General features: G+C 46.1%; 2 protein-coding genes across 4 annotated transcripts in view; one reads left to right on the forward strand and one right to left on the reverse strand.

Annotated features, from left to right (window-relative positions):
* Window positions 1-7,008, reverse strand: part of LOC126161663 (ATPase H(+)-transporting accessory protein 2) — an 86,306-nt gene extending 79,298 nt beyond the window's left edge. The window contains exon 1 of the mRNA XM_049917658.1: window positions 6,853-7,008. Coding sequence (XP_049773615.1) covers window positions 6,853-6,901 — 49 coding nt within the window. The 5' untranslated portion in view covers window positions 6,902-7,008. The remainder of the gene's footprint in view (window positions 1-6,852) is intronic.
* A 378-nt stretch (window positions 7,009-7,386) lies between these two features.
* The window catches only part of LOC126161664 (uncharacterized), a 496,787-nt gene continuing 478,365 nt past the window's right edge, over window positions 7,387-25,808 (forward strand). For all 3 annotated transcript variants that reach the window (XM_049917659.1, XM_049917660.1, XM_049917661.1), the window contains exons 1-2: window positions 7,387-7,554; window positions 17,651-17,941. In XM_049917659.1, coding sequence (XP_049773616.1) covers window positions 7,488-7,554; window positions 17,651-17,941 — 358 coding nt within the window. In that variant the 5' untranslated portion in view covers window positions 7,387-7,487. The remainder of the gene's footprint in view (window positions 7,555-17,650; window positions 17,942-25,808) is intronic.

A 25,808-nucleotide genomic window follows, 5' to 3' on the forward strand; every position in this document is an offset into this window, starting at 1 on the left:
TAAGGGAGGCGACCGCGAAGGCCCCATGTATGCATGGTGCGGAGAATGCCCGCCCTCCAACAGGTGTCGTAAGCCTTCTCCAAATCAAAGAACACAGCCGCGGTCGGGCGCTTCCGCAAGAAGTTATTCATAATGAAGGTCGACAAGGTAACCAGATGGTCAACAGCAGAGCGGCGCCTACGAAATCCACATTGGACATTGGTAAGTAGGCGTCGAGACTCGAGCAGCCAAACCAATTGAGAGTTAACCATTCGCTCCATCACTTTACAGACACAGCTGGTAAGTGAGATAGGTCGATAACTGGAAGGCAAGTGCTTGTCCTTCCCCGGCTTAGGAATCGGGACAACAATAGACTCGCGCCAGCATGCGGGAACATGTCCCTCAATCCAGATGCGATTGTATGTACGAAGAAGAAAACCTTTACCCGCAGGAGAAAGGTTCTTCAGCATCTGAATATGAATAGAATCAGGCCCTGGAGCGGAGGACCGTGATCGGCCAAGTGCGGTTTCGAGTTCCCGCATGGTGAATGGGGCATTATAACTTTCACAATTCGAGGAGCAAAAGTCAGGTGGCCTAGCCTCCTCTGCCTGTTTGCGGGGGAGGAAGGCAGGGTGGTAATGAGCGTAGCTCGAAACCTCGGCGAAAAAGCGGCCGAAGGCATTGGAGACAGCCTCAGGGGCCACAAGAACTTCATTCGCGACCTTCAAGCCAGAAACTGGGGAGTGGACCTTAGTGCCAGATAGCCGGCGCAGGCTACCCCCAGACAACAGAAGGAGTAAAACTGTTGAAGGTGCTTGTGAAAGCAGCCCAGCTGGCTTTCTTGCTTTCTTTAATAATACGACGACACTGAGCACGTAAACGTTTATAATTAATACAATTCGCCACTGTAGGGTGGCGTTTAAAGGTGCGTAAAGCACGTCGACGAGCACGTAAAGCGTCTCTACATGCTGCGGTCCACCAGGGGACCGGTACGCGACGTGGAGAAGAAGTAGGGTGAGGGATGGAATATTCAGCAGCAGCGAGAATGACTTCCGTGAGGTGTGCGACCTGACGATCGCAGCTTGTGAAGGTTTGATCCTGAAAGGTCGCCCTGGAAGAAAAGAGCCCCCAGTCTGCCTTGGAGATGGTCCAACTAGAGGAGCACAGAGAGGGAGTATGCTGCAGGAGATGGATAACACACGGGAAGTGGTCGCTCGAATATGTATCAGCAAGTGCATACCACTCAAACCGGCGTGCAAGTTGGGGAGTACATATAGAGAGGTCTAAATGGGAATAGGTGTGAGATGTGTCCGAAAGAAAAGTAGGGGCGCCAGTATTGAGGCAGACAAGATTGAGCTGGTTGAAAAGGTCTGCGAACAAGGAGCCCCTCTGGCAGGAGGCTGGAGAACCCCAAAGGGGATGGTGGGCATTGAAGTCTCCAGTTAACAAAAACGGTGCAGGTAGCTGAGCAATAAGTTGCATCATGTCTGCCCTGGTAACGGCAGAGGACGATGGAGTGTAAACGGTACAAAAGGAAAACGTAAAAGTGGGGAGAGTAATGCGGATGGCAACTGCCTGCAGGCCGGTGTGCAACGTGATGGGATCGTAGTAAATATCATCCCGGACCAGCAACATAACCCCTCCATGAGCTGGGATACCTACCACAGGGGGTAGGTCAAAACGCACAGAGGTGTAGTGTGCCAAGGCAATGTGATCGCATGGGCGTAGCTTCGTTTCCTGGAGGGCTACGACGAGCGGATGATGCAAGCGGAGCAGCAACTTCAAGTCCTCTCGGTTGGAGCGAATGCTGCGAATATTCCAGTGAATAAGTGCCATCGTAAGAAAAGGAAGAGGAGAGAAGGAGTCACCTCGAAGGCCGCTTAGGGCCTGGCTTCGAGCGAGCACCGCCGCCGCTATCAGTAGGCGGACAGTCATCGTCCATGGGGTCTATAGGGTCATCGGCCATCTCGGGAGGATGGCCGGGAGGGGGAGCTTCCTCCGCCGGTGAACGGCCAGATATACAGCTACCGGCGGTGCGGCCAGGCGAAACAGATGACGGCCTGGGGCGGCAACCGCTGGGTGGCGCAGGAGAAGAAATGCGCCGTGGCGGAGAAGGAGAACTGTGCTTCCTATGCGCCTTTTTGGAAGGACGTTTGGTGGAAGTACCGGTCGAAGGCTGGGAGGTCGAGGGACGGAGGAAGTCTGCACGGGATGGTTCCTTCTTGAAGGACCGTGCATCTGACTTCGGGGTCTTCGACTTAGCAGAAGCTGAGGAAGTGGCTGGTGTCTGTGGTGTGATGGGAGGAAGAGGAGACGTCGACCGCGCGATCTTAGCACTGGCCGAACAGACGACCGTGGTGCTGAAGGTCAGATCGCATGTCTGGGTTGCTACCTCCCGGGTAGTCCGAGGAGAGGCGAGGACAGTACTATATTTCCCCGCTGGGAGCAGCGTGGGCTTCCTACTAGCCAATAGCTTGCGAGCAGCCGAGGTGGACACTTTCTCTTTGACCCGAATTTCTTGGATGCAACATTCGTCCTTATAGACAGGACAGTCGCGGGAGGATGCGGCATGGTCACCCTGACAGTTCACACAACGAGGAGACGGAGGTGGACAGTCACCCTCATGGGCATCCCTGCCACAAGTGACACATTTAGCCGCATTGGAACAAGACTGTCGAGTGTGATTGAAACGCTGACACTGGTAGCAGCGCGTAGGTGTCGGGACATAGGGGCGAACAGAAATAACCTCGTAGCCTGCCTTGATGCGCGATGGCAGCTTAACACTATCGAAGGTCAAGAAAAGTGTCCGGGTCGGTACAAGGTCGTTGTTGACCTTTTTCATGACCCGATGGACAGCCGTCACGCCCTGCTCAGCGAGGAAAGATTGAAGCTCCTCGTCAGTCAATCCATCGAGGGAGCTAGTATATACTACACCACGAGACGAATTCAAAGTTCGGTGGGCCTCCACCCGGACAGGGAACGTGTACAGGAGGGTGGCCCGAAGCAGTTTTTGTGCCTGAAAGGCACTCTCAGTTTCTAGTAATAAGGTGCCGTTACGCAACCTGGTACAAGATTTGACAGATCCAGCTATGGCATCAACGCCCTTCTGAATAACAAAAGGGTTGACAGAGGAAAAATCCTTTCCGTCCTCAGTGCGAGAAACTACGAGGAACTGTGGGGCAGGCGGTAGTACTTTTGTCACTGTTGGCTGGTCACGTTTCCGTTTTTGGGTCGAAGTAGAGACAGATGGAGTAGAATCCATTGCGGAGGAATCCCCCATGATTGCCAGCGTCTCCGATGGCGCGCTCCTTCCTTGTGGGGACCCTCTCAGAGGGCACTCCCGCCTTAGGTGAATGTTTACACCTCAGGTCACACCTCCCGAGAAACAGACGGAGGGACCAATCGGCATGGTCAGAAGGTATCAGCTCAGGCAATCACCCCTCCCCGGGCCTGGCCTTTACCAGGGGGTACGCGCGTGCCTTACATGTCTACCCAGGGCGGGGACTTACGCGTTACCCCGTCACCGGCTACGCGTGCGAACGCGTGGGTCGGCCTTCAGACACGCACAGGGAGGAAGGAAGAGGAGGAAAAAGAAGAGAGAGAGGGAGAAAGGGGACAGACTGTCTCAAACGCCAAGGCGGAGACCAGAGAAGGCAAGGAGAAGAAGGCAATGAGAAGGCAAGGAGAAAAAGGCAATGAGAAGGCAAGGAGAAAAAGGCAATGAGAAGGCAAGGAGAAAAAGGCAATGAGAAGGCAAGGAGAAAAAGGCAATGAGAAGGCAAGGAGAAAAAGGCAATGAGAAGGCAAGGAGAAAAAGGCAATGAGAAGGCAAGGAGAAAAAGGCAATGAGAAGGCAAGGAGAAAAAGGCAATGAGAAGGCAAGGAGAAAAAGGCAATGAGAAGGCAAGGAGAAAAAGGCAATGAGAAGGCAAGGAGAAAAAGGCAATGAGAAGGCAAGGAGAAAAAGGCAATGAGAAGGCAAGGAGAAAAAGGCAATGAGAAGGCAAGGAGAAAAAGGCAATGAGAAGGCAAGGAGAAAAAGGCAATGAGAAGGCAAGGAGAAAAAGGCAATGAGAAGGCAAGGAGAAAAAGGCAATGAGAAGGCAAGGAGAAAAAGGCAATGAGAAGGCAAGGAGAAAAAGGCAATGAGAAGGCAAGGAGAAAAAGGCAATGAGAAGGCAAGGAGAAAAAGGCAATGAGAAGGCAAGGAGAAAAAGGCAATGAGAAGGCAAGGAGAAGTCAAGGGAAAGAGTAAGGAAGACAATGAGGTGGAGAAGAGCAAAGAAAGGAACCAACAAAAGGAAGGAAGAAACGAGAAGTGAAAAACCAAAAAAGGCCAAATAATAGGTCGAGGAACCGTCCGTCTCCGGACGCAGGCGCTAACTACCCCCGTGAGGGGGATGGACTCCTTTTAGTCGCCTCTTACGACAGGCAGGAATACCTCAGGCCTATTCTAATCCCCGGACCCGCAGGGGGGGTATTTGTAATTGGCGGCAGAATTTGGTAAGTGCTTTCACTCACTGCTGCAAAACATCTCTCTGCTGCCCTCTCACTGACTACTTACAATCATCTGCTGGCTGTTGACAACTCACACCAAGTGTTGCCAAGAATGCTCCCTTAAACACAAAAGTAATGGTACTGCAGCTGATCCAGACACAGATCAATCTTTGAGACATTTTACGGTTGTGGATTCGTATTACACAACTCGATCAAAACTATGATTTTTTAATGTCTCAAGCTCGACATGGTACGTCGGACAAGGAGTTTTTTTTAATATTACCTATATTTTTTAAGTTTCATCCTGAATAAAAAATCGGGCACAATAAATTCTTCTGAAAGTTCCAACAAAGATGTAATCATTGTTGTGGCAGTATGCAGAGATATATCTTGTGATAATGAGTTGTTTTATCTACCTGTATGAGAGACTAATCTAGTTATAACAGCTTTTTATGCACAAGTTTTATTTCTAGAACATAAAGGGAACCAACACGTGATGCACAATACTTGCAATTAACAATGGTGATAGCAGAAGAGTATACAATAAAATAAAGACAATGTTAGCCAGATGCACTAAAGATGAAAAATGCAGCAAACCAACTACATACACGCATACAGATATTCAAAGGAGACCAGCGCAACAAGCTACACTATGCAACTCTCCCAGTCTTATTTACTGATTTTCAAAACAATCAATATTTATTTGCAATTACTTTGAAACTTTGCTTTTGAAAGTGCTTTGTGAACATATCTGCTAACTGATCATCTTATGTAGCACAGGCAGTGAGAATGAAACAATCATCTTCATACCCAAGAGGTAAAATGGCAAAGTCCAATTTCTGCAATTTAAACTTTAGACTTTATTTTAAAAACCCAAACATTGCTTTATTTGTGGACGGAAGGTGCCAGTTACGCTTTAGCACATGACTAAGATTGGCAGTGTTTAATGGGTGCACGTCCATTTCACACAGCCTAAAATCAACCATATGCTAGAGTATGTATGACTGGCACCTTTCATTGAAAATGAAGCAGTGTATGTGTCTTGTAGATCCGTCTCAGTGCCTGGGTCAGTGTCATGGGACGAGACAAGACCTTGAAGTAGTTCTCAGTGAAGGGATTCAACCTGGTGGAGAGCGAAACATAAGAGTGTAACTTGTCACTTATGTGGGGAGTGAAAAATAATGGGATATCTTCAACTTGTTGCTTCTGAAGTACAAAGGTAGACAAATAGGAAGAGGATCCCAATGCTGTCACAAAGTGGGTCACAAGGTGTTACGCAAGAATAACTGAACTGGTACACAGACCACCCTGTAGGACAAGACCCAGATGAACTCTAATTTTGTTGAAACATGGAGTTGGTGGATGAAATGAAATGTAAAGCAAAACATGTAAATTCAAAAATCGATAGGACATTCATATTCTCCATTCTGCGTGTACATAATGATGTTAATGAACATATTGCAACAATATTTGAAGGAACTCTGTATCTACTTTGTCTTCAGCACAATGTCAGTCTAAAAAAAGATACTTCTCACTCAATGAATCTTGTGTCCTTCCTCAATAGGCTAAACAAATTGTGTATCTTAGTGTTCATGCAACTATCCAATATATTTCCCAAACTTTCTAATTCGGACCTAGGAAAATTGGGCAAAGGGGGCCTTTTACATTTCTGTGACAATTCTGACTAAGGATTTCTTGGTCTGAGCCATAAAATGAAAAGCTGTATATGCAGAAAGCACGAGGTCAACTGGTACTCCAGCATTTATAAGTGTGTGCCAAAACAATACTACTTCTCAACAGCAAACACTCAAAAACTACTGCGTGTCAAGGACTAATTAGAATTATACACACAACAGTATAATTACCATTCAAAATCAAATTACAAAGGAAAAATAATGGTCATTATTACCAGTCAGAAGACTGTGAGTTTGCCAATTCCAAAACAGGAACAAGTGGATTTGGGTTAACAAATAAAAACACAAAGTAAAGTTTGGATCTTTGGCACAAGGTGTAGAAAAATTAGAGAAAAAGATGATGTGAATAATAGATAATGAACTCTGGAAAAGGTCACTCATATGTAGATAAAGAAACAGAATACAAACGAGAAGCCTTGGAAATGGAAAGCAGAATCAAGTTCCCAAACTGGTGGGCCAAATGCAAGTCTACAATACCTAGTAATAGCTATCAGTTACAATTTACTATCATTTCTGCGTCTTTCCCTATACCTTACATGTCTCTTCATGTTTCATATTAACCACGACAGTGTAGTGGGGGTTGTCTTTTCTTTTTTTTCCACAACTAAGTGGAGTGGGCCCATTTAATGAGAGTTTTGGCCGAAACAATTTTAAAAAAACAAGCTTATTTTAAACTACTCACCACCTGCAACGAGATAAACCACATACAACAGACTCCACAAGGACTTCATTCCCCTTTAAATGCTGTTCCACTTCCCCGTAATTTTAATTCTTTTCCCAGTCACCTGCTGCTCGGTGTTACTGCCTACTGGACACTGGTCATATGACAATCATGGACATTGGACAAAGATAAAACAGATAGACACAGTACCAGCCCCAAATTTTGACTCAAAAATGGATGTTTTGTATTGATGGTATTTTAAGATAATAGCTACAAATTAGAAAAGAAAGGTAATCTAATTTCTTTTTATTACACTAGTTTGATTCTATGACATATTATGTTCCCTGACATGTCTACAACAAATCATTAACGATTTTCATTTGGTATATTAAATTTGTATTTGACTAACAATAAATTATAAAGAACAATTTTTACTAGTACTTTCGAATCGTATGTAACGAAAAAATGGACAAATGAAATTAAAATCGTACCCATGAAAAATCGAAATTTTATATCTATGGACTCATTGTTGGCATCCCTGGTTGAAAAGGCAAGATTTGAAACAGTTGTGCGTTCTGATACTGTTGTAAAACTATGTTTGTTTGTAATGAGCGTGGTCGGGGGATTTAACGGGAATATTTAAAACAGATACAGAAATGGCATCAGTTAGAATCAAGAAAACATTTACGTGTTTTGGTTGCAATCTCCCGTTTTCTGTTAAAGGTGAATTATTAAGTACAGTTAGAGATAAGTTTTCTGCACAAACGGCTTGTAAATGAACGAAAAGTCGTTCCTTTTAATAAAAGTTCGATGTAACGCATTGGTCAGAAGATAGACATTTTGATTGCTCGTATTCTCATCATTAAAGCGAAATCGCTACATTACTGACAAAACCACGAAAGTGCGTTTATCGATGGAGAAATTCATTGTCGTGTGTTGTATTGTTTTGCTTGAGTGGGATTACGTTGTGGATAAATATTTGAACCTAAGCACACTGACCATGCACTAAAGGAGTTTTATTTACGAACGCATGTAAATAACAGATTGACATCAAAATATCATTCGATGTTGGTCTAGTGATGCAGCCTAAAAGAATCTAATGCATTCTGTCAATTTTTCCTCATTTGTAATACTTTATCAGGTGCTTATACGCCACCGACGCAAACATCCTTGCTGATGAATGCAAGAGGAAATTTTGGAGCTATAAATCATGACTTCATTTTTTGTCAAAAATCAAAGGTGCCTTCCATTTCTACCATTGCAGAGATGTTTGAATACACAGAGTTTGTTACTCAATATTAACTATTGAGTAATTCGAATATTTCTAACCTCAATGGAAATAGTATCATACTAATATCTTTCAAAGTGTCATGCTTAGCTGTCCAGTGACCCAAACATGAAAAGCGTCAATTTTTGTATGTAGTCTATTACTGTTATTTAAAGTGCCTGCTGTTGAAGGTGTAATTTGTAGTAAAATATTTCAGGTCTTCCCCAACACCTTTGTAGCAAAGTTTTAAGCAAATTGGAATAGTGCATCAACCCGTTTTTGGAAATCTAGGTTGTTGCGACACAGTGCTCTGTGTATTAGTCTGAGTTTGGAATAAACCAACTAATTTGAATGACAAATTAATATATTTATATGCAACATAGTCTTGTGCAAGGGTCATTTTACAATAATGTAGTATTTGTCAGGATAATACAATGAAAAACAAGTCATATACAGGAGTTAATGTATTGGATGAGACACCCCACTGTTTGCCTGAAGTGATTTAGGTAGACTTTAATCAGGATGCTGGACAGAGTAAAAGCTCCATTCTCCCATATTTGAAGCTGGTGTCTCTACAGGTGCACAAACCCTTTTATTTGCACTTGACCATATCTCTCCCTGCTTATTTGTTTTGTTTTAGAAAACATTTCTGAAGGATTCACCACTATCTGTAGTCTGTTATCTTTAATTTGATTGCTTGGAGAGACTATAACTATATCTTCCTTGTATGCTGTATTAGGTTAAGTTTTTATCCATTACCTGATTAAACGAACAAAAAAAATTAGTGGGGTACCCAGAAGGGGAGGGTGAAACGAAACTTCTCTTGTTAAGAGGGTACATGATGTTATTGCAAAGGTTACAAAATTGAGTAAAATTTGCAAAGAAATTGTCTGTACGAGCTCACTTCTCTGTATGATACATATATGCATGGACAAGTATTGTCCTGTTGAAAAAAGGTCCCCGTGATACTGTCACATGAAAGCTAATACAACGTGTCCATGACGTACCATTTTGCTGTCAGTGTTCCCCCCCAATCACTGCAAGCCATGACCTGAAGTCATATCCATTGTATCTCCACACCATGACGCCAAGACTAACATCACTGTGCCTCTCCAAAACGGAAAGAATGGATCTCTTCCCAGGTCACTGCCATACTCCATGATTGTCATTTGGGGCAGTGCAGAAGCGGGGCTCGTCAGTGAACATAATGCAGTGCCATTCGTCTGTAGTCCATACGTAGTGGTCATAGCACCAAATTAATTTGCAGCTGTTTGTGTTATGTGTGGGACGGTAGTTCCCTAGTACAGCTACTGCTATTCTCCAACTAATGATATGGGATGACACAGAAAGCTGTAGGAATCCACTTGTTCTGAGATGGCAGGAGGATATGCACGGTTATGATGTGCTTGGTGGACAATACAGTGTTCATCCCTTGTGGTGGTCAGACGAGGTTGACGAAAACCTCATTGACAAGTATGCCTGCCTACACATTATTATGCAGTCCAAAATCATGCCTCTGTCACATCTGAGTACCCAATAAATCTGGATACTGCACTATTCAGCCAGCTGGCCAAATGGAGACCCACAATGAGGTCCCTTTCAAACTCTCTCTCTCTCTCTCTCTCTCTCTTTTTTTTTTTTTTTTTTTTCAGGTGCTGATAATGCTGTCCAACCTGAGTACTTGGCATTCCCGCGTCTTTTCCAGATTTGATCACTGAACATCTGATGCTGTTCACGTCCCTTACATATCTACTATGTCTGGTAACAACACTAATGCATTCTGCCTGCCATAGGGAATTTCAGCTTTAATATTTACATACACTCTCCCCCCTCCCACCCTTCTTTCACAGATGACTCACAACTCTTCTGTGAGTACAGGTTTGGCACACAAAGGACTCCTGCCCTTGCAGTACTCCTTCCTTTCCCATACTGTGTGTCTGTCCTCCTATTCTTTCTCCCCTCTCTTGGGGCATTTGTCCTCCTATTCTTTCTCCCGTCATGGGGCCCAGGCATTGTGTAACATCGAGTAACTGAAACTTATGAAAGTACTATTTTTGTCTTTCTCTCCTTTCTTGTTCTGACTTCTGCTGTCCTTCCTCCCCTTTGGTGCGCTTACGCTCTCCCTTTCCATGCTTGTAGGCTGGCTCGTGCATTTGACGTGTAAAGGGCAACAGGGTAATGCGTAATTGCCACCACCCACATCGACAATTAGTGCTCACAAATACTCTCTGGTAGAGGCCAGGCCTAGGGAGGAAGGAGTGATTGCCAGAGCTATTAGATCCCCAATTGCCAATTGGTCCCTCTGTATTTTGGAAGGTGTGACCTGAGTGTGAACAATGACCTAAGGTGGGTGTACTTCCCTCTGTGCCCTGCCCGCCTTCCTCCCCCTCAGAAGGAAGAGTTTGCCATCGGAGATGCAGGCAATCGCAGGGGATTCGCCCACAATGGATACATCCGCTCCATCAATGTAACCTCCGTCTCATAAATGGAAATGGAATGCAGCCAAAAACACAATGAATCTTCCAGTTGCACCCCACTACCTCGTGGCATCACACACAGGAGGAGATCAGAACTTTTCTACAGTGAACCCATTTGTCATTTGAAGAAAGATATGGGTGCAGTTGCAGGATCACTAAGTCTTGCATTTGATTATGCAATGGAACTCTGGTTGTAGAGACAGGCAATGCCTTTCAAGCCCAAAAACCACTTAAAACTATGCTCCTCCATGGATAGCCTGTACGTATATAGCAGTGGTTCCCAACCTGGGGGTACTTACCCCCGACAGGTAAATTGAAGTTTTATGAGGGGTAAAAACTAAATGATTCGATTATGTTTCAGTCATGAAACTAAATTATTTTCAAAAGGTCATGACTATTATCACAATATTGTAGGAGTCTTAACGTTGATTATGTATGTTATCAGTAATTACTTTTCTCAATTAGTAGCATTAATGTGGAGGAGGTTACAGATTCCTCACATAGCCCACCCACTACACACATGTTCTGCCTTGCCCTGTACATCGCTGATGATAAAAGTGAGGCATATATGTAACAAATGATAACTATCTCAAGAAAATGTCTTCACCAAGTTGTAGATAGTACCTGCAGTAGTGCAGAAATTGCTTCATTACACACTTCGAAACAGATAAATGAATCAATTGACAGTACAACACAGATAATGGCTGCTAGAGTGCTGTCCACAGTGTTATTATTATTATTATTATTATTATTATTATTGCTGTTACTGACTGGTCAGACACAAAGCATCAACAGCCTAAAGTCTTTCAATTTCTGCCAGTTCAGAAGTGAGGAGTGAAGCAAAAAGTGGTTTATGAGCAGTAAATATAGGGCACACATTTTAACTTGGTTGATTTTAAATGGGGTTGTAGTGTCTACCCTCACTGTGGATAGTTAGCTTCCTTATCTGAGGAGTAGTTATGGTAGGACTTGTGATACACCACGAATTCCTTCGTTGTACTTTCTAATACACATTAAATATCCTTCATTTTTCATCATTTTAAAAATAAAAGTGTTCCAAGAAGTCTGGGGGAGAGGGAGGGTGGGGGTACTTTGATTACACTCAGGGGTAATGGTCTAAGAAAGATTGGGAACCACTCGTGTAGAGGCTTATTGAAACTGAATTCTTCATGTGGTGTCATCTACACTCTGCTGCTTGATGGTATGATCGAGGGAGATATACAACATTATCTCTGATCAGGGCGTAACCAACGCAGAATTCATTCCTATCCACGCCCTTTCCTTAACGTTTGATTGAGTGGAGCTATGAAATCATTAATGTCGTACCCTGCTTACTGAACCCAATGTGTTGCTACCATTATCAGCGTTATAACCACAATCACATGTCCTGTGAAAGCGTTGCCATATGTGTAACTTGTGGCAAGGGTGTCATGAGGGAGATTACTCACCTCCTTTTCCCTGCCCTGTGGCATCAACTGCACTGGCAACCATACTGCTTCATCCCATGAATGTCCTCTTTACCTCGATAAGTGAGCCATTCAGGAGATGCAAGTGAAGAAAAAGGTACCTCTACATGTTGATTGCAAAATGTTAGTTGGCCAAAAACTGTGCATATCACTATCTGGCAGTTGCAGTAGTGTTGTTGATATGTCAGCATGTGGAAGATATGGCCCTGCAGATCTGTGACCTCCAGTTCAGTGCATGGTTGTGAAATCATATAGTGCTAAGGTGATGTCCTTACCTCCCCCCACTATAGTTGCTCACCTCCCCCCCTCCACTACAGTTGCTCAACACAAAAAATAACCTATGCCCACACTGCTGAAGTCACTTGTGATGCAGCCAAGAGAACAGAAATTTAAAAAGGACTAATCGCAAGATGACTTTTGTACCTCATAAGCCTGCAAACATCTGGGTCCATGTCTGACAAATGCAAACATACTAAGAATTCACACAAAGTCTAACACCCTTCCCCTTTTCCAACTTGGATATCCTCTACAACAGTGACGCCACACGGTACAACTGTCCAGTCGACCTCCATTTCACTGATGTGTATCACCAAGCTATTCTACATCCTGTGTACAGCTGACTGACCCAGAGAGGTTATTGGTACATATCAAGAAATAGGGAACAGGATCCTCCTGCCCCCTGTAGTAGTACACAGCCGAATCTGACACTCAACTGCCATCGGAGTAATTGCCCCTTATAAGAGAAATTTCTTTTGTCTTCTAATATGGCTGTTCTCAAATGGAACATTCATGGCATCAGATCTCACAGCTCAGACTTAAAGCTGCTATTGCAATTTCAATGCCCAGTTGTTTTATGCCTCCAGAATACGATATTACCCCCTCAAGCCCATTTCTACCTCTTGCATGTCACTCCAGTACAATTCGACTTTCCTTCCGAGGCAGGAACTCCAGCTCACAGGGGAGTCATGGTGCTCATTTAGGATGACAGCCACAGCCAAACTATTTCATCGAACACCAGGCCACAAGCTGTTGCTGTCAGACTTCCTCTCCCCACTTATACCTTTTCTCCTTGTAATATCTACATACCCCCATCCTCTAATCACACCACGGAAGACATAATGCAACTTACTGCTCAGCTCTCTCAACCCTTCTGCTACTCAGCGACGACAACATCCACCATCCCATTCGGGACTCTCTGAGAACCTTGCTGAGTGGCTCTTACCCAGCAGATATTCTCAACAGTCTTTTCTCTCAACAGTGGTGAACCCACATTTCTTTCAGATTTCATTCTTACACCTGGATTTCTCGTTCTGTACTGCACATCTTGCCCACTGCCTGGATTGGTCTGTCCTGTGAGACACATACGTGAGTGACCATTCCATGTGCTTAATTTGTCTGCTAACTTGTCCCATCTGTGTGCAAGACCTTTTGACAGCTTTCTAAAGCTGAGTGGAGGTACTACTCATCACTGGCAACCTTTGCCAAAAAGCATTTCCACAGGGATGATGTTCAGATAGGGTACCTTACGAATGTAACCCTAAACGCTGCAGAATGTTCCAGCCATCGAATCTTTTTCCTACCTTGATGTGTTCCAGTCCCCTGGTGGAATGAGTACTGCGACATGGTTCATGTGTGGAGATGTACTCTTGATGTCTTCGGATCCCATCCCATAAAGGTGATCTGTATTTGTTGTAAACAGGTGAGCGCAAAGTGTCGTCACATTATTAGAGACAGCAAAAAAATTAGTTGGATCTTTTTTACTAATGCTTTTAACAGTTTTGTTCACTCTTTTGATGTTTGGTGTAACCTATGTCAGATTTCTGGAAACAAGGTACATCTGATTCCAGGCGTGACTAGCAAACAATGTCATTGTGGACCCTTTCGATATTTCCAAAACCTTGGGTTGATACTTTGAAGATATCGTGAGAGCTTCACCCCTTACCATCATGCCCTCCTACCTTGGAAATGAGTAGAAGGCTTGGGAGATACCTTTCCCCTCTCAGAATTGCAAATGCTACAATACCGTGTTTACGATGCGGTAATTTGAATATCCTCTCACTTTGTCACAATCCTCTGCTCCAGAACCAGGCAATATTCACATTCAGATGTTGCAGCACCTATCTCCTGATGGGAAGTGCTTTCTCCTTTGTATGTATAATCGTATTTGGATGGCTGGCACATTTCCGTACTTATGCCTGGTAAGGACAAACTTCTTCTATCCAGCTACCACCCAGTTTCCCTCACCAGCAGTGTCTGCAAGATGTTGGAACACATGATCAATGGTGAGCTGGTATGGTGGCTTGAGTCTTGCAATTTGCTAACAAATGCATGTGGATTTTGTAAACACAGCTCTGCAGTTGATCATCTCGTCATGCTGTCAATCGATATTATGAACAATTTTCTGTGGAAATGCCAGACTGAAGTGTTTTTTTTAGAAGGCTTTTGTTACCTGCTGGAGAACGGGTATACTCTTTAACAGTGCTTCCAAGGCTGCCTGCCCTATTTTATGCAGGTGAGGTGTTTTAAAAGGCCAGGTTTTCAAGGTATATGTAGTTCGGTCTTGTCGGAACACTTTTGTCTGGGCGAACAGGTGTGTCAGGGCTCGGTGCTGAGCTTAGTCCGATTTGCCATAGCAGTTAACCCTATCATGGACTGTCTCCTGCCGTGAATCTAAGGCTCTCTTTTTGTTGATGATTTTACGATCTACTGCAGCTCTCAATGAACCTGTTTACTCGAGAAATGTCTTCAGATAATATGTCTCGTCCATCTTTACTCATGGAGTGTTGACAATGTCTTCCACTTTTCCATTGAAAAAACTGTCTGTTGAGACAGCATAAGGAGTTCCTTCCACCGTCCTTACATCTCAGTCCTGTTGCTTTTCTGTTTATCAAAAACATGAAATTCTTGCGGCTCACGCTCGATAGGAAACTGTCGGTCCTCCCACATATCATGCATGACAGGTCACTGTAACTGATCTCTAAATGTCTTATGTGCTTTAAACGGAACTTTGTGGGAAGCGGATTGGAAAATCCTTTGCTGCTTATACCAGTCCCTTGTCTAATCAAAAATGGACTATGGGTATCCCATTTATTAATCTGTTTTACGCCGCCTCAATACAATTCACCATCTAGGCATACATATTGCCACTTTAGCCTTCTACTCCGGCTCAGTTATGAGTGTCTGTGCTGAATTACCACTGTCATTCTGGCATGATGTTCTCCCGAACAGATAGATGTGACTTATGCCCTTTAAGTCCATCATCCATCGTGAGCATCCTTTTTTGATAACACTCTTGACCACCAATGTGGGTAAGCCCAACTTCGTTGTTGCCTCCCAGAGTTTGCCTTTGTATACTGCTTCGGAAGCTTCACCTTATGTTAACTGATACATTCCTGATGGGTGAGAGGCCTTCACTGCCTTGGCTTAGTAAAGAGATCCTTACTCATCTTCGACTTAAGTTTGCTTCCCAAGGACACTACTCTAGATTCAACCTGTCACTGTAAGTTTCTCAAGCTTTGCACACAACTTGGAGACAGCACCTTTGTCTACCCTGATGGCTCTAAGGGTGACCATGGTGTCGGGTGCGTCCTTGTCATTGGTATCAAACATTTTAGTTACTGGCTTCTAGACCAGTTCTCGATTTTTATGGCAGAGTACAGCCGATGACAACGGATTTTCAACTGTGTATTTTGTTCTGATTCTCTTAGTGACCTCCAGAGCCCCTGTGTGCTATTCACATACCACCCATTAGTACAACAAATCCAAGAATGCCTCCACTCACTGACGATGGAGCCCATGTGATGTTCATGTGGGTCTGTGGTCACATCAGTGTGTCTGGTAATGAAACTACCAATTATGCTGCCAAGGCTGCAGTCTAACTACCTATGCTGTTTAGCTGTTCTGTCCCTTCAGATGATCTCTGTGTTGCCACATGTAGGAACATTGTCACGCTGGCATGAACACTGTTTTTCTCTACATGGGTAATTGCACTCCCAACAGCTTGGACAACTTCCTCTCACCACTCTCATCGCAAGGAGATTCTCTTAGCTTGGGTGCGTATTGAGCCCTGTTGATTCAGCACTGTCATTTATTAAGTGGAGAGCTTGCACCACTCTGCTTAATGCAACCACCCATTGACATTGTGCTGTTTTCTGACCCAATGCCGATTTTACAACCATTAAAGTTTTAATGTTCGTTTACCATCTGAATTATTAGATATTTTAGCAGGTACAGCATGAGCTGTAGATAATATTTTTCCTTTTATCTGTTATAGTAATTTGGCAACGGAAATTTAATTTAATTTAATTTAATTTTCAACCATGTGATCATCCTCCACAAAGGGGAAGTAATCTTCTGTAGCTGTACCTCTACTTTTCAGCCATTTGAGCATCCTCCTCAAAGGGGAAGTAATCATCTTTAGCTATCCCTCTACTCTAGTAGAGTGGACTCTGAGTATTATCGACTTAAACTTCATTTGGTAATTGAACATTTAAAGTTACGACAAGGGCGCTTACTACCTTGACTGATTTGTGCCCTAAAGCACCACCACCGCTTACGTACCCACCTATGGTGTGCATGTGTGCAAAGTTATAGTGACATCTGACACTGTCTTCTGCCAGGCAGTGAAGTTTTGTAGTTTATAAACGTCACTCCATTTTGTTTTAGTGCATTATCTCTGATAGAAAAGTACATGGTAACTCAATAGCCATTAATAGTTTTGTCTACTTAAAATTTCTTGATGCGTATTAAACATTTTTGTACAGTAATTATTTATAGTAATGATAATCTTTCTATTACCTTTGAGAACAAAATCCTTCTGCTCCATCTGTATTACATTACAACACTGTCCATAACAGAACAGAGCATTTATGCATGAAAATGCGCAATTTTGTGGCGCTGTCTGATACTGTGACATCCTCTGGGTGTACTAATGGAACTATTTGTCTCTTGGTTATGGGGTTATTGGTTGCTGTTTGATCCGTAGCTCTTCTGCAGTCTCTTTTTTATCTTTGTTTGGTACAAATTGTAGTATCAGTTGCATTGTGAATGACCTTTGTCTGACAACTACTTTGCTATGTATGTCGCCACTTTTGTTTTTTCTTATCCACCAAAATACTTGAACCTTCAAAAGCTATAACTTGCAGGTTTGGTTAGTGTAGTATGATTTATCACTTATAAACCAATTGCTTGTCAGTGCTCGGCAATGACTTAATATTATCTGGAACTATTTACTTGTGCCTTTCCATTTCCTAATATTAGTAATGTATACATTTTGACTTATATCTCATTATTGAGTTATATGCTGCAGTGGATAGCACACTGGACTCATATTTGGGGAAGTGGGGTTCAAATCCCCATCCAACCATTGTGGATTAGGTTTTCTGTGGCTCCTCTAAATCAGTTTAAATCAGCTACAGTTAATGCTGGGGTTGCTACCATTTCTACCCCATCTGTGCTTGTGCAATTCCATTAAGGATCTCATTGTCAACAAGACATTAAACCCTACCTTTTTTGTGTACCATTACTGTTTGTAATTTGTGCTTTGTATTGTAAATTTAAAAAGCAAAATTATTTTCTTGTGTTAACCTGATGCTCTTGTTCTTTTTCAGATATCCGCACACTGCGGGGTCCAAGATGTCCTTTGATTTTAAAATGTGGACATTCTATTTGTGAAGCATGTGCACATGTTGCTCTAATAGAGGGATCTGAAATTACATGTGGTCTTTGCCACCACGGAACACCTTGTTTTTCTGAAAATGTTAGAGCAGATCTTCCATTTAACAGCTATGTGTTAGGAGTGGCAGCTGAAAAGCATACTGTTTCCGTTTCAGAAGATTCAAGCATTGCATTTCAGCCAAACAGAAAGAAACCAACAGCAAAAACATACTCAGAGTCAAGAGGTAATTGGATTTCTGTAATACACATGTCCATTAAGCATGAAATTTGTTTTTTTTTTAATATTTTGGTTTTTCATTTTTTTATTAACCCATGTGTCATTCATGTCCGTTTTGCAGCACTGGCAATTAGTGTTATTTACACAGTGCATTAGTAGGTATTATTCTGTCTACAAAAAGATTAGTGTTAATATGTAATGAGTGTAGCTTTTGCTTGAAATTTGTCTTGAACAGCACCATAATTTAATGTCTTTGGTCCTAACAGGTGGTCTACCTAATTTGGTCTCAGAATGGTAAAAAGTGTGGAACTATTTTGAAAATCATGAATAGGGATCAAAAGAAAACTCCATTTACAACTATCTTTACTTAATTTACACTATCAGGGAACCTGTATCCATTTCACTCAGGTTGGGGTAACTGGTGCCATGTGGTTGTCCATGCCGGTACCACACATTTGGCATTCAAAAGTGAAATAATTTTGGGTATGCTGGTTGGCCAGGAAGGATTAGGAAAGATGTGAGACTGCTATCAGGGGGACAATGGAAAATATAGTGCATGGGAGGTGTTGGTATATAAGGACGTCACATCTATGGTGACAAACAAGGAATATGTTGATGGTGGGACACGAATTGTGGAAAGGTGGTGAAAGATGTGAGCAATGTCTTGAATGTGGGTTTGGATATTACGGGCAGTGGTGAGGAGATGTTGGTCAACAAGGACAGAGCTTTATTCAGCATTGTACCAAGTCACAATGGGACGAACAGTGGGGAGACCTGAGTGGTTGGGTTTGTGGAGTTTTGTGAGTGGGTAAACAGTAGTTGCTGATGTGAAGGGGGAAGGACTTAAGGCATTCAGAAAGAGCTGAACATCTTGGTGGGCTTCTGGGACAGGTCATGGTCATAAGGTTTGCATTCCAGTGTGTCAAAGTTGGGGGAGACCCTCATCCACATACTCACAATGATTCATGACCATGATGGTGGAGCCTTTGTCTGCAGTAAGGATAAGGCCTGGATTGATTTTCAGGTTTTAGATAGCTGTGTATTCCAGAGTGCGATGCTGGACTTGCTGGAGAAGGATTTAGGGGAAAGGAAGGGTGAGGCCGTGTTAGGAGTGAGGAACTCCTGAAAAATAACTAGTGGATGACTGACTGGAAGGGGAGGAGGACTACAGTTGGAAGAAGGTTGGAACTGTTTTAAGCGAAGTTCTATGTGGGGTTTTATGTGGCTGTTGTCAGTGGGACATGTGGCGAAGAAATGTTTCCACTGCAGAGAATTAGTAAAGGAAATAAGATCCTCTGTAGTCCAGCATGGTTGAATTTGGGTTTAGAGTGAATGGTGGGGTATTTAAAGTACCAAGACTTCCGCAGTGGTCATAATATTGGTAGAAAGGTTAACAGTTTTATGGGATGAGTGTTCAGGTGTAGTCTGTTTCATGGAGGGTGGAGTAAGTTTTTGGGGATATGGAAAGTGGAGTAAACCAGCATGGTTGGGAAGCTATGAGGTTTTCGATCAGAGTGGTAGACTCTTTCTTTGTTATAGGTTACCCCATGCCGACATAGACAGGAGTAGCTGAGACAGCTTCCTCAGATGGTGCTTGGAATGCTGTTCCAACTGTTCAAGGGGCAAGAGTCATTTTTGCATTCACAGAATTAGGGAATTATGGTCACAGAGTAACAGCATTTTGTGAAAGGATTACTGTCTCTCATCTATGATTTGAGCTTGGATTGTATTATTATGAAGGACCAGATTGGTAAGGGTCAGGGACTGATGAAATTGGAAAAAGTGAAGATACTTTCAGTATCTTTACTTAATTTACACTATCAGGGAACCTGTATCCATTTCACTCAGGTTCGGATAGCTAGTGCCATGTGATTTTCCATGCCAGTACCACACATTTGGCATTCAAAAGTGAAATAATTGTGGGTATGCTGGTTGGCCAGGAAGGATGAGGAAAGATGTGGTGAGACTGCTATCAGGGGGACAATGGAAAATTTAGTGCATGGGAGGTGTTGGTATATAAGGGCATCACATCTATGGTGACAAACAAGGAATATGTTGATGGTGGGACAGGAACTGTGGAAAGGTGATGAAAGATGTGAGCAATGTCTTGAATGTGGGTTTGGGTATTACGGGCAGTGGTGTGGAGATGTTGGTCAACAAAGACAGAGGTTTATTCAGCATTATACCAAGTCACAATGGGACGAACAGTGGGGAGACCTGAGATCTCAATGTTAACAGTAAGCCCATTAGGTGGAATACCGTGTGCCAGATAAGATTTAGGAGAGAGGATGTGAGCTTGGACTTTTACTAGGGAGAGGAGATTTTTTTGGAATTGGCAGAGGTAGAATGAGCAGGGATGTATGGTTGGACGGTCGGGAGACGTGAGGACTGGCCGAAAATTTGTGAAAAAGGGTTGAAAATAAGAAAGAGAAAATGTGTGGTTGAAGTGTTGTTTGTTTATTTTTTCAATAATTAGTCTATTATACTGTGCTTCTTAAACTCTACAACTTCATTTAGATTGTTATGTATATACTTTTTTCCCTTTTTTTTATATTATTGTCATTTTCTTGTATCAAAGTCACATAAAACATACGCTTCAACAAAATAGTTTTCTTGATTGAATCAGTTCTGTAAATGTAATAATATTTCCAAATGGGGAAAATCCTGGATGGAGTAATACGTAACATACAGAAAACTCAACCACTCGCCTATAGCTGACTGATGTGTGGCACGTAGAAACATGCAATAGCTTTCAAAATCATACTCTTTCTGTAGTAGAAGTAGACACATTCACACGGACACCCAAGCACATCCACTTATAGCTGTAGCAAGACTGACTTGATTATCAATAGCAGTTGTCTGGGCGGCTGAAGGTAGGTGAGGGTAGTGAAGGACACATGAGGTGAAGGAGAGGGGCGGTGCATAGTGTGAAGCAGATCTACCCAAAGAAGACTTGGCAGCTGCACAACAAGAAAGAAATTTAGAGGGAAGATCATATAATAGGTAGGAGAGGGAAAAGCTGAGGAGGGAAACAGGGAGGGAAGAGAGAAAAGCAGTTGGGTGGAAAAGGGGAGGGGAAGGGCAGTGAGTGAGTGTGTATGTGTTTGAGTACATGATCTGGATAGGGAAGGAGTAGTGTGGATGGAAGAGAAAAAGGAAAAGGTAAAGTCAGACATTGGAAAACAGGTTAGCAGAAGTGTGAACCAGAGGAATTGCAATGGTACAGGATGTGGTGGAGAGATAATTACCACCTGCATAGTTCAGAGAACTGTGTGCTGGGAGGGAGTATCCCCAGTCATCTGCTCATTGCACCCAATCTAGCACTCGCCCCGTGCTCTCTACCGTCAAGCACTCGCCATCCTCCCCCTCCCAACAAACCAAGCATCGTGGCTCACCCACCCACGCACAGCCACGCCCGAGCCTTCCCCAGCAACCTGCATTGGCTTCCTCCCTCAGCATCTTGTGCTGACACCTCCCACACAATGGCTCACTCACCCATCCCACCGCATCGCACTCAACCTACACCCTGCACCATCTCGCACTTGGCCCTCCCCACCATCTTGCACTTGGACCCCCCCCCCCCCCCAAACACACTGACTCGCACTCACCACTGACTCTGCTCTCCCTTCCACACAGTCACCCAATTACTGCCCCCCACCCACTGTCTCACACTTGGCCCAGCCCCCATCTTCTTGTGCTCAGGCCACCCGCCCCACACTCCACCGCTTGAGCACCCCTTTACACACTCGCACTAGGATACCCCCCTCTCGCACTCACCCCCCCCTCCCCCTCCCAGCCACTGCGCAATCTCCTCCTTCACTCTCTTGCTCCCTCTGCCCACTCTCCTACTCTCTATCACACAGTCAACCCACTCTCCCCCTCTCTTGGCCTTCCCCCTCTGTCTCCTCTCCCCCTCTCTCTCCACCCTTTATTCCTCTCTCCCCCTCCATTTTTCCTCTCTTTCTCTCTTCTCTCCCCCATTTCCATTCTATGCTATATCCCCTCTCCACTCCTTCACTCCCCCTTTGCCTCCTCTCTTCTCTCCTCTCTCCATACTCCCTTCTCCCCCCTCTCCCTCCTCACTTCTTTCCTCTCCATGTTCTGCCCACTCTACCCTCCTCTTTCCCCCATCCTACCCTCCTCTTTCCCCCACCCTAGCCTTCTCTCTCTCCCTCTCTCCCACCATACTCTCGTCCCTCTTTGTTTCTCTACATTTCCTCTTCTCCTCCCCCCTTTCCTCCCTTCTCTCTCCCCATCTACCCCTCTCCCTCCCCTCCTCTCTCTCTCTCTCTCTCTCTCTCTCTCTCTCTCTCTCTCTCTCTCTCCTTTTCCTACCTTCCACACTCCATCCCCCTCTCCATCCTTTCCCTCCTCTCCTCTCTCTCCCTCCTCTCCTCCCTTCTCCGTGCCTGTCTCTCTCCTCTCCTCCTTCCCCTTCTCCGTGCCTGTCTCTCTCCTCTCCTCCTTCCCCTTCTCCCTGCCTCCCTCCCTCCTCTCCTCTGCACCTGCCTGCCTCCCTCCCTCCGCTCTTCTGCACCTGCTCCCCTCCCTCCACTCCTCTGCACCCGCCTGCCTCCCTCCTCTCCTCTGCACCCGCCCGCCTCCCTCCTCTCCTCTGCACCCGCCCGCCTCCCTCCTCTCCTCTCCTCTGCACCTGCCCGCCTCCCTCCTCTGCCCCTGCTACCGCCCTCTTCTCCTCTGCTCCTGTCTGCCTCTCTCCCTCCCTCTTCTCCTCTGCCCCTGACTGCCTCCCTCTTCTCCTCTGTCTCCCCCCTCCTCTCCTATGCCCCTCTCCCTCCCTCCTTTCCTATGCCCACTCTCCCTCCCTCCTTTCCTCTGTCCCCCTCTCCCTATCACCCTCCCTCCTTTCCTATGTCCCCGTCTCCCTGTTTCCCTCTGTCATCACCTCTGTACCCCTCTCCCTCCCTTCTCTCCTCTCACCTCACACTCCCTTCTCTCCCCTTTCCCTCCCTTCTCTCCCCTTTCCCTCCCTTCTCTCCCTTTTCCCTCCCTTCTCTCCCTTTTCTTCTCTCTCCCACTCTCCCTGCCTTCACCCTCACTTCTCCCCTCTCCCTGCCTTCACCCCACTTCTCCCCTCTCCCTGCCTTCACCCACACTTCTCCCCTCTCCCTGCCTTCCCCCCCTCCCTGCCTTCCCCCCCTCCCTGCCTTCCCCCCCTCCCTGCCTTCCCCCCTCTCCCTGCCTTCCCCCCCTCTCCCTGCCTTTCCCCCCCTCTCCCTGCCTTTCCCCCCTCTCCCTGCCTTTCCCCCCCTCTACCTGCCTTTCCCCCCCTCTCCCTGCCTTTCCCCCGTCTCCCTGCCTCCCCCCTCTCCCTGCCTCCCCCCTCTCCCTGCCTCCCCCCTCTCCCTGCCTCCCCCCTCTCCCTGCCTCCCCCCCTCTCCCTGCCTCCCCCCTCTCCCTGCCTCCCCCCCTCTCCCTGCCTCCCCCCCTCTCCCTGCCTTCCCGCCTCTCCCTGCCTTCCCCCCTCTCCCTGCCTTCCCCCGCCCCTGTCCCTGCCTTCCCCCGCCCCTGTCCCTGCCTTCCCCCGCCCCTGTCCCTGCCTTCCCCCGCCCCTGTCCCTGCCTTCCCCCGCCCCTCTCCCTGCCTTCCCCCGCCCCTCTCCCTGCCTTCCCCCGCCCCTCTCCCTGCCTTCCCCCGCCCCTCTCCCTGCCTTCTACTGCCCCTCTCCCTGCCTTGCCCCGCCCCTGTCCTGCCTTGCCCCGCCCCTGTCCTGCCTTGCCCCGCCCCTGTCCTGCCTTGCCCCACCCTCTTTCCCCCCTCTGCCCCTTGTTCCCCCCTCTACCCCTCTTTCCCCCCTCTGACGTTCTTTGCCCCCTCTGCCCCTCTTTCCCCACTCTGCCCCTCTTTCCCGCCCCCCTTTCCCCCCTCTACCCCTCTTTCCTCCTCTGCCCCTCTTTCCCGCCCCTCTTTCCCCCTCTGCCCCTCTTTCCCGCCCTCCTTTCCCGTCCCTCTTTCCCGTCCCCCCTCTCTTCACCCTCCTCTGCCCTTCTTTCCCCCCTCTGCCCCTCTTTCCCGCCCCCCTTTCCCGCCCCCTCTCTTCACCCTCCTCTGACCTTCTTTCCCACCCCCCTCTCTTCACCCTCCTCTGACCTTCTTTCCCACCCCCCTCTCTTCACCCTCCTCTGACCTTCTTTCCCCATCTCTTCCCCCTCCCCTGCCCCTCTTCCCCCTCCCCTGCCCCTCTTCCCCCTCTTTTCCCCCTCTCTTCCCCCTCTGCCCCTCTTTTCCCCCTCTTCCCCCTCTTTTCCCCCTCTCTTCCCCCTCTCTTCCCCCTCCTCTGCCCCTCTTTTCCCCCTCTCTTCCACCTCCTCTGCCCCTCTTTTCCCCCTCTTTCCCCCCCTCTGCCCCTCTTTCCCCCCTCTGCCCCTCTTTCCCCCCTCTGCCCCTCTTTCCCCCCTCTGCCCCTCTTTCCCCCCCTCTGCCCCTCTTTCCCCCCCTCTGCCCCTCTTTCCCCCCCTCTGCCCCTCTTTCCCCCCCTCTGCCCCTCTTTCCCCCCCTCTGCCCCTCTTTCCCCCCCTCTGCCCCTCTTTCCCCCCCTCTGCCCCTCTTTCCCCCCCTCTGCCCCTCTTTCCCCCCCTCTGCCCCTCTTTCCCCCCCTCTGCCCCTCTTTCCCCCCCTCTGCCCCTCTTTCCCCCCCTCTGCCCCTCTTTCCCCCCTCTATCCCCCCCTCTGTCCCTCTTCCCCCCCTCTGTCCCTCTTCCCCCCCTCTGCCCCTCTTTCCCCCCTGCCCCGCTTTCCCCCCCCCTCTGCCCCTCTTTCCCCCCCCCTCTGCCCCTCTTTCCCCCCTCTGCTCCTTTCCCCCCTCTGCCCCCCCTCTGCCCCTCTTTCCCCCTCAATTAATTAAGTGTGCTATCCCCTGAATGTTATTGCTTCGCTTTTGAGGTATAGAGTTGTGTGTCGATGGGACTCTAGAGTAGTCGGAAGTGACAGATAATAAGCCATGTCCAAATAGCTGCCATGGCACGCCTCCTTCCCACCATACAGATCGGTTGAGGTCTTCCTTACTCATCTTTCTGTCTACTGCCCTATGATGCTTGGCTTCTTGCACCAGCGAGAGGACCCTCTAACATGGTGTTTAAGACGTGCAAATCACAGTGCGCCACCTTGTACTAGATTGTGTTTTATTTTCAGACGAAAGGTTGTCTGTTTATTTGGCATCTATTTTAGCTGACAATTGAAGCTATGCTCTACGACTATAAAATTATGTGGCGTGTTCCCTAAAATTTTAGGGCGATGTTTTTAATGTATTATCAGAGCGGCTGACTCATCCATGTTTTTCATAAGTGATCAGCCAGCACATACTTCTGTGAACCTATTTTAGTTTTCTTTTACAGTTTTAGAACATCTGAACAGCTTTAATGCTATCTTCCATTATATGAGCTGGTGTGATAATGCTGGTGACCATGGGTGAGAGAGAATGTGGTTTTATTTCAGATTGATTTGTATCTATTTTCTCCATTTTAACCACATTCGTAATGGTGCTGATAACCCATCATTGAGTGCCCCTAACCCATAGAACACACACACACACACACACACACACACACACACACACACACACACACACACACACCATCACATCACATCACATCACATCACATCACACGTTTTTGTGGCTTCTCAACAGATATCTGTCCTCAGAAGTTGCAGCTACGGTATGGCTGTCAGTATCATAGAGTCACACAAGCCCACCCACATTGGCAAAGTCCATGGTTTGTGGGGGAGCACGCAGTATTCATATTGCGTGGTTATGTATAATAAATACTTCGTTGTCTTTATCTGCATTGGTACAGAAGATGCTAGCAGTCCTGTCTGGAATTCAGTATGATGGGGAAGATAACTAAGTGGAATAC

Source organism: Schistocerca cancellata, chromosome 2, assembly GCF_023864275.1.
Source record: "Schistocerca cancellata isolate TAMUIC-IGC-003103 chromosome 2, iqSchCanc2.1, whole genome shotgun sequence".
Classification (NCBI taxonomy): Eukaryota; Metazoa; Arthropoda; class Insecta; order Orthoptera; family Acrididae; genus Schistocerca; species Schistocerca cancellata.